The sequence below is a fragment of the Moschus berezovskii genome, chromosome 6 (assembly GCF_049115385.1).
Source record: "Moschus berezovskii isolate FMDL1 chromosome 6, NW_MosBer_1.0, whole genome shotgun sequence".
NCBI lineage: Eukaryota > Metazoa > Chordata > Mammalia > Artiodactyla > Moschidae > Moschus > Moschus berezovskii.
In genome coordinates, this window is record NC_142465.1 from 81,749,477 (window position 1) to 81,762,439 (window position 12,963).

Below are 12,963 nucleotides of genomic sequence, written 5' to 3' on the forward strand. Positions count from 1 at the left end.
GGGGTGGAGGGAGAGCTGGAAGACTTGAGACTAACTAGAAAGCTACTGAAATAATGTAGCAAGAGACAATGATAGTTTAGGCCAGAATGGTAGCAGTGGGAATTGGTAAAAAAGAATCTGAAAAATTCTTGGAATATTTTAAAGGTGAGCTAATATAAATTCCTGATTATTAGATGTGTATTCTGAGAAAGAGAGGAGTCAAAGATGAAAGTTTTTGGCTTAAGAAACTTGAAAACCAGAGTTCCAATTAATAGAGATGGAGAAAATTATGGATAAAGTAGGTTTTATCAGGGGAGATACATTTTTCAGCCTGATTGGAGTACATTCAGCAAAGAATGGGAAGAGAGGAATTGGAAACAAGTATAGAAAACTCAACTATTGCTCCAAAAAGGAAGGAAAAATGGGTGGTAGCTGGCAGAGGAAGTGGAGTGAAGAGGTTTACTTAGGTTGGGAAATATGGTAACCTATGTGTTTGCTGGTAGAAAGATTCAGTTAAGAGGGAAAATTGATATTGTATGAGAAAAAGATAATGGTTGGAACAGCATTCTTGAGAAGGTGAGTGGGGACAGGATACAGTGTAAACTAGAAATCAGATTTAAGTAGGAAGATGGATGGTTAGGAAGATAAGAGTATGTAGAACCTGTGTTGGTAGACGGCTGGATGTGGTTGTGGGAAACTACAGGAGTCCTCTGTCAATTAATTTTTTGACTAAAGTAAGAAAGAAGGTCATCAATTGGGTGGAGGATGAGGGAGGTGGTGTTGGAGATATGAGGAGAAAGGGGATATGAAATGGTAATCCAGTAATGAATTTAAAATGAGACCAATCAATACAGTTGTTCATTTTGTTTGGCTACTTGGCTGTAGGCATGGAGAAGACAGAATAGAGTCAACCAGGTTTTGCTTTTGCCAAGCAAGTAAGACAAACCTATGGAAGAGGTTGAGTGAATTGAATGCAAAGGAGTGATTATAGTGATTGAATGTTTAAACCAGATAAGGAAGAGAGGACTTCAAGAGCTGAGTGACAGGGCCCTCCCTGGTGGCTCAGTGGTGAAAAATCCACCTGCCAATGCAGAGGGCATGGGTTTGATCCCTGGTCCTGGAAGATCCCACACGTCGTGGAGCAGTTAAGCTTGTGCACCACAACAATTGAGCCGGTGCTCTAGAGCTCAGGAAGCCCACACTCCCTAGAGCCCATGCTCTGCAATGAGAAGCTACTTCAATGAGAAGCCCACACACTGCAACTGAGGAGTGCCCCCCACTCACTGAAACTAGAGAAAAGCCTTCACAACAATGAAGAGCTAGCACAACCAAAAACAAATTTTTTTTTTTTAAGTGGAGTGACGAATTACTTAATCTCTCAGTTCCTGATTATTTAATATGAAAATGTTACGAGTGCTGTGTGAGGCTTATGTGGAATAATGTTTGCAATCACTTCTTGAGGTTTCTCATCAGGATCACCTGGGGTATTTTTGACACTACTAATGGCCACAGCCCAACCCCCCAAATAGAATTTCTGAGGGTGAGGCCGAGGATGACTCAGTCTAACTACTTTCCAGGTGATTCTACTGTATAGTCAGGGCAGCAAACTTCCATGTTATCTTAATGATCTGTATTCATGATACTAACAGTTATTTAATGAATGTCTCCTATGAGCCAGGCAACATACTATAGTATTCTCTCATTTAAGTCCCACAACTTTTCAAAGAAGAGTTTGTGCCTAAAATGACAAACAGTAAGTGACAGAGCCAGGGATGTCTAGCCAGTTGTCCATGATATAAAGCCTGTTACTCTAAGACTGGTTTGAGAAGCAACAGCATCACTGGAGACCTTGTTAACAAGAACTGCCTTGCCACTGACCTGTTAAATCAGAATCTGTATTTGAATAAGATCTTTACATTTATCTCTGCCCTAATTTTTACGATTTCTTTCCTTCTACTGACCCTGGGGTTCTTCATTTCTTTCTTTTCTAGTTGCTTTAGATGTAGAATTAGGTTATTTAGTTGACTTTTTTCTTGTTTCTTGAGGTGTGCCTGTATTGCTATGAACTTCCCCCTTAGCACTGCTTTTACAGTATCCCAGAGGTTTTGGGTTGTTGTGTATTCATTTTCATTCATTTCTATGCATATTTTGATTTCTCTTTTGATTTTTTCCTATGATTTGTTCATTATTCAGCAGAGTGTTAAAAAGACAGTCTCTTTAACAAGTGGTGCTGGGAAAACTGGTCAGCCACTTGTAAAAGAATGAAACTAGAACACTTCCTAACACCATACACCAAAATAAACTCAAAATGGATTGGAGAGCTAAATGTAAGACCAGAAACTATAAAACTCCTAGAGGAGAACGTAGGCAAAACTCTCCGACATAAATCATAGCAGGATCCTCCAAGACCCACCTCCCAGAATATTGGAAATAAAAGCAAAAATAAACAAATGGGACCTAATTAAAATCAAAAGCTTCTGCACAGCAAAGGAAACTATAAGCAAGGTGAAAAGACAGCCTTCAGAATGGGAGAAAATAATAGCAAATGAAGCAACTGATAAAGGATTAATCTCCAAAATATACAAGCAGCTCCTGCAGCTCAATTCCAGAAAACTAAGTGACCCAATCAAAAAATGGGCCAAAGAACTAAACAGACATTTCTCCAAAGAAGACATACAGATGGCTAACAAACACATGAAAAAATGCTCAACATCCCTCATAATCAGAGAGACGCAAATCAAAACCACAATGAGATACCATTTCACACCAGTCAGAATGGCTGCTATCCAAAAGTCTACAACCAATAAATGCTGGAGAGGGTGTGGAGAAAAGGGAACCCTCTTACACTGTTGGTGGGAATGCAAACTAGTATAGCCACTATGGAGAACAGTGTGGAGATTCCTCAAAAAACTGGAAATAGAACTGCCATACGACCCAGCAATCGCACTCCTGGGCATATACACTGAGGAAACCAGAATTGAAAGAGACACATGTACTCCAATGTTCATTGCAGCACTGTTTATAATAGCCAGGACATGGAAGCAACCTAGATGTCCATCTGCAGACGAATGGATAAAAAAGCTTTGGTACATATACACAATGGAGTATTACTCAGCCATTAAAAAGAATGCATTTGAATTAGTTCTAATGAGGTGGATGAAACTGGAGCCTATTATACAGAGTGAAGTAAGCCAGAAAGAAAAACACCAATACAGTATCAGTTCAGTTCAGTTCAGTCACTCAGTTGTGTCCGACTCTCCGCGACCCCATGAATCACAGCACGCCAGGCCTCCCTGTCCATCACCAACTCCTGGAGTTCACTCAAACTCATGTGCACAGAGTCGGTGATGCCATCCAGCCATCTCATTCTTTGTCGTCCCCTTCTCCTCCCGCCCCCAACCTTTCCCAGCATCAGAGTCTTTTCCAGTGAGTCAACTCGTCGCATGAGAATGCATATATATGGAATTTAGAAAGATGCAAATGATAATCCTGTATACGATACAGCAAAAGAGACACAGATGTATAGAACAGTCTTTGGGACTCTGTGGGAGAGGGTGAGGGTGGGATGATTTGGGAGAATGGCATTGAAACATGTATGTTGTCATATGTGAGACGAACCACCAGTTCAGGGTCGATGCATGTTACAGGATGCTTGGGGCTGGTGTGCGGGGATGACCCAGAGGGAGGATAAAGGGAGGAGGGAGGTGGGAGGGAGGTTCAGGAAGGGGAACTCTTGTACACCCGGGGCGGATTCATGTCAATATATGGCAAAACCAACCAATATAATATTGTAAAATAATTAGCCTCCAATAAAAAATAAATAAATAAAATTAAAAAAAAAGATCTTTAGGCAATTCCTACATATATTAAAGTTCGAAAAGCCCTCAAACAGGCCACACTAGCTCTCTCCACCAAAATTTCTATTCTGGGGTAAGATGGATCCAAATAATTCATATCAGTGGGCCAAGGGCAACATTTAGTTTAATAAATTCTTCAGCTGATACCAATTGCTTGCAAGTATCAATAAATAGTTCTTTAATGCCTGAAAAAGGTAATAAATGCCTAAAAAGGATTATTTCTAGAAATATTTTACTTATAACACTGAGAGTCACTTAGGATTCCTTTGAGGGATATCTTTTATTTGTTAAATTAAAGGCCAATAAGGTATGATCCCCGGAGAAGGCAATGGCAAGCCACTCCAGTACTCTTGCCTGGAAAATCCCATGGATGGAGGAGCCTGGAAGGCTGCAGTCTGTGGGGTCACTAAGGGTCGGACACGACTGAGCGACTTCACTTTCACACACTGGAGAAGGAAATGGCAACCCACTCCAGTGTTCTTGCCTGGAGAATCCCAGGGACCGGGGAGCCTGGTGGGCTGCCGTCTATGGGGTCACACAGAGTCGGACACGACTGAAGACTTAGCAGCAGTAGCAGCAAGGTATGATCCCAATGAAGTGTTCCATGAAATGCTATTTTGTATAGTGCTTCATAGTTACTGAATGTCTTTTTCTTATTCCTTGAAATGAACGTGAGTTTGTTACTAGGATTCAGGCAAATTGTCTAAGATCACATAACAGGCAATTGCAGGACTAAGACTCACACACAGTTCCTTTCAATTTCTGTTTCACAAGACAGAGTACTATGGAGTAAAGCGGTCATTTCAAAGAGAACAAAGCAGCGCTACTTTACCAGTTCCTGGAGATCTAGCCTTGTAGTTCTTATAGGGAGAAGCCCCTGTACCTCTACAACCAGGCAATCCTGGCTTCTGTCACAAACTTTATTCTTGAAACATTTACACAGGGTTTGGTGGGATTGGAGGTCAGAAGGAACATCAGTACCTTATGCAGTAACTTTTTTCTGAATCAAGCAAAATTTCTAACAACCAAAATCATTGTGAATTGAACATTAATAATCCTAGGTCAAATAACATCTAAGCCTTTAGAATTCATTCAAGGATGTATTTATTTACAAGATACAAGTGTTTATTTAATAAGAATTAAAGTGCTTAATTTTACAATGTTTCCAGCTCTCTGACCAAATATACATATTTACACAATATATACACTCTCTGCAAGTATTTTACATTCATACAGCTAGAAAAGAAAACTTACTTTTTGTGTATACTTTTTCACATTTGAGTTAACTCTAAAATTTTGCTAACATACCTTTTTAAATTGATCATTCAACAATTCAAAAACCCAGATAGCACTTATTCAAAAATAACAGTCAATTGTCACTCACAAAATGAAATCCTAGTTTGTAAAACAAACAAATAAAATCCCCCAAATTTTATATACAGATATGATTGCTGATGGAGACCTTCCCCAAGTAATACATTCCAACATCCATATAATATGTAATATATAATGCAATTCTGTTATCATAATGGTCCCATAGACTATTATGCCTTTTCCCAAACCATATATTAATGTATATATATCTCACTCTATGTATTTGGTATTCACTTATTCAAATATGCTACAGTATTTCTTGATTTAATTTCTCACTAGTCTACCTGATCTCACTAATTCAATCTATAATGAATCTTAGGAAGGGGTAAACATCATGTAAATCTCAGTGACTCACAATGAGTTAACTATCTTGTAGAAGCCATGTGCTATTTTATTTCAAAAGACAGAAAGGACACTGTTTGCTGCCAAATGTTCAGTCCTAAAAGTAGAAGACAGACCATGACTGACTTTAGAGGGATTTTTTTTTTAAATGTCATTAAACAGTACAGAAAATGGTCCAACAGTATTATTATTAGGTCTAAAAGAAAAAGAAAGTAATAATATGATTGTTGCTGTTTAGTTGTTAAGTCGTGTCTTAGGCTACAGTCCACCAGGCTCCTTTGTCCATGGGATTTCCCAGGCAAGAATACTGGAGTGGGTTGCCATTTCCTTCTCCAAGGGATCTTCCTGACCCAGGGATTGAACCCACATCTCCTGCTTAGCAGGTGGATTTTTAACCACTGAGCCACCTGGGAAGTCCAATGACAAGATACTAGTGGTATAATTTAGAGGTCACGGTGAAAGGCTCAGGTGCAATAGATCTATGAGTGTGCAATTACATAGATTTGCATCTTATAGTTTATACCCCCCTGCAGTTTAAGTAATTTTCATTTATCTTAGATATATTGCTCTGATCTGGAGACCATGGGTCTCATTCTGTCCACCTTTCTGTCCGTACTTGCTTGTTTCAGTTCCTAATCATATTCCTCTCTGCCATACCAGTAAAGAAAGCAAAGGTATCTTCTCATGACAACATGATTACAGGGCATACATAAGAATAGATTTTACTAAAAATCCATATATATAATTTATGTTAAAATATTTAAGTTAAAAAGAATACTTTCTATAAAATTTTTATTCCTATGGAAAAACAGAATTTGAAATCAATAGTGCTTTTTCATATATACCTGTATGCATAAACTCACAGAAAGGGTTTCAAAAGTATATCTAGTAGTCTTTCTACATCATACTCCTCTTTTCTAAATCTGGAGACTCTACAGTAAATAATAGTATTAAAATAAAAAGCAATTTGATTCTACTAAAATTGGATAAGGATGAAAAAGTAACATGATCCACTATAGATGTTCAAAATAGCCCTAAGAATAAGAACACATTAGTCACAGATTTCACATTAATATATTCTTACAGAATAAAAAATTTAAGAATGAAGACATTAAGATATTTTTGCTTTTTGAATTAATTTTAGCTTATATATATCATGTGCTTTTAATCTTAGAGGCGCTAACAGGAACATTATGTAATGTAGAAAAAATTTTCTATTCTGCAATACAGCAAGAATACCTGCAAAAACAAAAAACAAAACAACAACAAAAACTTTTTGTTCCCTAGAAGTTTATTTGTTCCCATTGTTACCTTTTCCTCAGGATATACTCAGCCCAGAAAGATCATTATTACCGTTATCATAGACAATGAGTTCAGTATAAGAACTTAAGGCTTTGGGTATAACCAAAAATGAGATCTAAAATTTAGAGGGGGACAAATCCTGTTTCTATAAAGAAGACAATAAAAGGTTTGGTAAGTTTTAAAAACTTGGATTTTTTTTTCTTTTTAATTTACATACATTAGCCAGTAAATATAAGTATACCAATCTACATTAAGCTTCATGGAAAATGAAATGTAACCTGATGAAGTTGTGCAGATGTGCTTTAACTGTTTTTGCTTTTTAAACCATCCAGACCCTTTGCAAAAATAAAAAGGCTTTTGATGATTACTTGAATCCCAAGAATAATGTTGTCCCTATCCCAAACCCTGCCACATATACTTTCCTTTCCTTAAAATGAGCAATTCGAATTACAGTATCACTCCTAGAAGTTAATTCTCTATATCCTTGTGGCTAGGAATGTTCACATTAAAATTTCAGTTTAAAATCATACCCTGTAAAATTTTATTGCTTGCATACATGATGGCATTATAGATGCCACCATCACAAAAGTGGCTGGTGGCATTTTTCATTTTTGGGTCCCACTTAAAACCTGAAGATAAGTCTGCACTACATTTCATATTCAATATACCAAATGGTAGACTTTCAATAAAGCAAAACTTATATTTAAAAAACTGGAATGTTTTATAATAAATAGTAGTTTTTATCAAAGAAGTATTTTTTTTAAGTCTGAAGAAAGGGCACGTTAAAGAAAAGATGACTTAGAGGAAAATCAAGAATAAGGCCCTTATGGAATGTTGTTTTAATAGCAAAACAATCAATTGCTTTTCTAGGCTCAATTTATTATGACAGCTCAGGTGTCTCAGAAAGCAAAAGACATTATTCTTATAATCAATTAGGTGCATTTTGAGGTCTTTTGGTTGAGTGTTTCTAAATGGCTAAAAGTATTCCTTTGCCTTTCTCCAAGTAAAAGCATTAGTGAAAACAAAGCTGCTTCATTGCTTCTCTTTGTGCCTGACAAAAGAACATGTGGAATGTGAAGACAGTGATTGGATAAGCAGAAATTTTCTTCTGATACTAACATTTCTATTTTTTTGGAAAAAAAATTACAGATAATGTTAAGAGTATGGTAATAAATATTCTCTCTACATGAGTCGTCTTTCAATAATCTACATTAAATAACATCTGATATTTACTGAACCAAAACTTGAATGTGTTCATGTTACTTCCATTCCAGGAGTACTTATTTGTAGGAAAAATGTAATCTTTTTGCTCTTCAAAATAGTTTTCAAAAATAATTTGACTTGTAAATCTTCTATCTGGCCCTTACATTTCCAGTTTTCTATCCTCATTACAAAAGTCACCTTCTCCTGAAAATCATTCTACATTTTTACTGCTTCTCTTTTCTTGAGATTAAGAAAATCAAAGCATCACCTACAGACATATTATAACCTTCTCAATAATCACCCCTAAACACCACATACACAAATACGCCCACGCCTGGCAACTAGAAAAGGGAAACGATGTAAAATATTTTAAATTTGTCCTTAATTTAATAGGGCCTAAGAAGCTACCTTTATCTTTTTTTGACTCCAAATATTTGGCTTAATGTTGATGGTAATGGCTGGTATTCCTTTTTCAGAAGAAGGCAATCTAATGATGCCCACTATAATTAGTTTAGCTTTTCCTTAGGGATGTCGGGGAAAAAAAGAGATTCTGATACTTCATATATTTCTTTAAAAAACAGGGCCTGAATAAAATGTGTGGCAATCTCAAATTCTGAGTGAATCTAATCTACTTTTAAGGTGTAATCCCCAAAGGCTAGTAGAATCATTCTTATGGGTTTCTAGCAGACAGATGAATTTTAAAGATGAGAATGTTTGGAACATGATAGAGTAAATGAAAAACAAGAGAGAGATCTAAGTTTGAGAAAAGGATTAACTTAAATATCCAACAATGTGAGATTTTAATCACAACTACAATATAATAAATAACGGCCTTTGTGACAGGAATCTATTAATATTAAAATTGTTTATTAAAATTCCCCAGAGGATAAAAGGGGGAAAAATGCTCAAATTTTCATAAATCATACTGCACCCCCCAAAACCTGCCATTAAAATACTATTTTTTCTATATTGTATTTTCCCCTACTGTTCTTTAGTGAGGTGGTTTAAAAAGTTAAGCATAAACTGTCTTAATTACCTATCCTTTACCCTTAATCACAGATAATCACGTGTGAATTTTTTTTCGTATCTGACAAAGGAATAAGCCCACACAGTTATCTTAAGTGTTAACTATATATAGTCCTCATTTAACCAAAAGTAACAGTCTTAAGGGAAAGGAAAATATAACAATAATTGTAGTTGCCTTATGTCCCAGTTCTGTGTAAGGTCAGGAATCTTGTACATGCCGATATTAACTGCCACAACAATTAGAGGACGGTAAAAGGTAGAATAATCTGTATGACTTGATCATCCCAGTGACCAAAATGCACTTTATCTCAGAGTAATCAAGACTGAAGCATTAATTAAACCCTCATCTTATATTTAACTAGGTATTATTAGCACCTTCAAAGAGAGGCACTGTTTTAAATAGGCACAGAACAAAGAAAAATAGCACTTCAAAAAATACTGTTGGAACTCATTAATATATCCCATGCCACATAAATTACAGTTTTTTATAAAAATATCAATACCCTTAGATGTTAATCAGTTAAATGTAAATCAGCAAAAACATCTCATAAGTTTAGAACACTGCTCAGTCCCAAGATAAAACATGCTGTATATTTAAAAATAAATTAGAGACAAATATGAACCTAACCTGAAAAGTGTGGATAGTGTGTATATATAATTTGTATTTAATACTATATGTACATAATTGCTATATACTTAAGATATTTTATTCTTAGAAGTATTTCTACAAACACAAGTATTATCTTGAGTACCAACAATGCGTCTTTTTTCTTTTGCTTTAAAACAATGTACATCATTTATGCAGCTTGTTTTATAAACTAACTTAAATAAGTTAATACAATAGCCTAAATTGTCCCTGTATTGTTGTTTTTCTTTTTTTTTTTAACTGTGGATCTATTTTGGCAACATGGAGGTATATCTTTCAAACTGTTATAAAGCCTACATGTGTAAGTGAAGACATTAAAGGATTTCTTAAATGAAAGAAGACTTCTCTAATGTAAAGTGATAGAATTAATTGATACCACTTTTTTCCAAGACAAAAGTACACATTCAAGGAATAGCTCGTTAAAAAAATGCTCCACTTTTCACATTATTTCAAACTTTATGGGTAGAATGGCTGTGCACATTAATTTCACTAAGAGTACATAAAATCAGTCCCCCAAAAGATGCATTTATGAGCCTGTAAAATTTTTCAACATAAAGTGCTAAGAGATGAATAAGGAGAGCTGAGAATATCGTGAGCTATAAATCTGGAGACATGCCCTACACCGTGGTAGGTCTTGGAACTTAGCATTCTGATTTTCTCTTAGGTTCAAGATGATCGTCCAAAGTGTCTGGATGCTGGCTAGGACCATCTGGCGTCTCACCTGTGACAGCTAAAAGGATGATTTTCAGCCACTTCTGTTTCAGTTCCTCACTGTCTGCAGCAAAGCTGTGCACAGACTTGGACTGGGTCAGTTTGAAACTGTGTGGCAGGTCTGCACTCCTTGGCATGTCGTCCACAACATAGCCCAGGAGTGGAATGGTGGCCTGGGCTCTGACATCCTAAGGAAAGAACATGGTGAGATGTGACCCGGCTCCCACTAACACTCCTTTCCCATCATCTCTCCACAGACTTGTACTGTGAGCTCTCCATGGAGATGGGAGAGATCCATTGCTTAGCACTGTGCCTCTGCATGAGGCCACTGGTAATGTCACCTGAGTGAATTAATGAATAAGCACTAATGCCTAAATCAGCCAGAATTCATTGACCCCACACCTCTTTCCCTGTGAGGGAGCCCATTCAGCTCTTTATTCAGTGTAAAAGAGAAGAAAAGAACAGTTAACTTTATTGTACAAAGTCAGCAAATGTTAATGATGATTTCATTACCAAACACAGTTCTATTTGGTGTTTAATTCATTCATGCATCATTTATGGACAGGAAAAACAATGAAACAGAATAAAAAACAAATAGCCCAATAAAAAAATGGGCTGCTGCTGCCAAGCTGCCAAGTCACTTCAGTCCTGTCCGACTCTGTGTGACCCCATAGGCGGAAGCCCACCAGGCTCCCCCGTCCCTGGGATTCTCCAGGCAAGAACACCGGAGTGGGTTGCCATTTCCTTCTCCAATGTGTGAAAGTGAAAAGTGAAAGTGAAGTTGCTCAGTCGTGTCCGACCCTTAGCAACCCCACAGACTGCAGCCTACCAGGCTCCTCCATCCATGGGATTTTCTAGGCAAGAGTACTGGAGTGGCTTGCCATTGCCTTCTCCGAAAAAATGGGCATAAGACCTAAACAGACATTTCTTCAAAGACATACAAATGGCGAAAAGGTACATGAAAAGATGCTCACCATTGCTAATTAGAGAAATGCAACTCAAAACTGCAATGAGGTATCATCTTACACTGATCAGAATGGCCACCATAAAAAAGTCTATAAATTATAAATGCTGGAGAGGATGGAGAGAAAAGGGAGACCTCCTACACTGTTGGTGGGAATGTAAATTGGTTCAGCCACTATGGAAAACACTGTTGAGGTTCCTTAAAAAACTAAAAACAGAGAAAATGATGTGTTGCAGTTCGGGCAGGTTGCAAAGAGTTAGACATGATTTAGAAATGGAACAAAAACAACAAAAAGCAATTATATGATTCTGCAATCCCACTCCTGAGCATACATCCAGAGAAAACCATAACTCAATAAGACATATGCACCTCAATGTTCAGTGCAGCACTATTTACAATAGTCAAAACATGGAAGCAACCTAAATATCCATCCACAAATGAATGGACAAACAAGATGTGGTACATATATACACACACATACACAATGGAAAATTGCTCAGCCATAAAAAGAATGAAACGATGCCATCTGCACCAACTTGGATGGACATAGAAATTATTATACTAAGTGAAGTAAACCAGAAAAGGAAAGGCAAATATTATATGATATCACTTATGTGTGGGCTCTCAAAGAAAAAAAAGACACAAATGAACTTATTTCCAAAACAGAAAGAGACACTCACAGACACAGGAAAAAAAAAAAATTGGTTTTTTGCTTACCAAAGGGGAAAGAGGGATGGAAGGAGGGATAAATTAGGAGGCTAGGATTAACACACACACACTAATATGTATGAAATAGATAACCAACAAGGACCTATTTATAACACAGGGAACTATACTGAATATTATATAATAACCTATAAGGGAAAAGAATCTAAAAAATATGTATATGGGCTTCTCTGGTGGCTCAGACAGTAAAGAATCTGCCTGCAATGCAGGAGACCTGGGTTCAATCCCTGGATTGGGAAGATCCCCTGGAGAAGGGTACAGCTACCCACTCCAGTATTCTAGTCTGGAGAAGTCCAAGGACAGAGGAGCCAGGCAGGCTACATGGGGTTGCAAAGAGTTGGACACGACTGAGGGACTTTCACTTTCACACACACACACACACACAGCGATTTCTGAATAGCTGTGCTATACATCTGAAATTTATTCGATATTGGAAATCATTCATACTTCAATTAAAAAAATACATGTACACATCTTGGCATTTTAGTCTATTTTGAAAATAAAGTTTCACTAGCCCTTAAAGTAGATATAGGCTAAAATACAACAGGTACATTAAAATTTTCATGTTTCTAAGTGAGTGCACAATTGATTTATGTGTTGTTGGTTTTTAAGCACAATACAATCCATTAATGCCTGGTGTATGTCTGTTGTTCCCAAATGCTTATTTCACACAAGGTCCCCCCAAATTATTACTGGATAATGGTAATCCAAGGTTGATTTAAAGTCACCTTCTTCTCACACTGCTTTCTTTTTCAGGTATCCATCCTTTCAGGGGTTGAAAAAAAGGCTTATTGATATTTCCTATCACTAAAAAGGCTCCTTGCCTTTCCCTC

General features: G+C 36.9%; 1 protein-coding gene across 8 annotated transcripts in view; it reads right to left on the reverse strand.

Moving 5' to 3' along the window:
* Positions 1–4,119: 4,119 nt before the first annotated feature.
* FGD4 (FYVE, RhoGEF and PH domain containing 4) overlaps positions 4,120–12,963 on the reverse strand; it is a 240,138-nt gene continuing 231,294 nt past the window's right edge. For 5 of the 8 annotated variants that reach the window (XM_088837232.1, XM_088837230.1, XM_088837231.1 and 2 more), the window contains exons 17-18: positions 10,451–10,628; positions 4,123–6,791 (exon numbers count right to left, since the gene is read on the reverse strand). In XM_088837232.1, coding sequence (XP_088693358.1) covers positions 6,664–6,791; positions 10,451–10,628 — 306 coding nt within the window. In that variant the 3' untranslated portion in view covers positions 4,123–6,663. Of the gene's footprint in view, positions 7,978–10,162; positions 10,629–12,963 lie in introns of those variants that run through there. The other 3 variants (XM_088837234.1, XM_088837228.1, XM_055395541.2) reach the window with 3 other exon arrangements.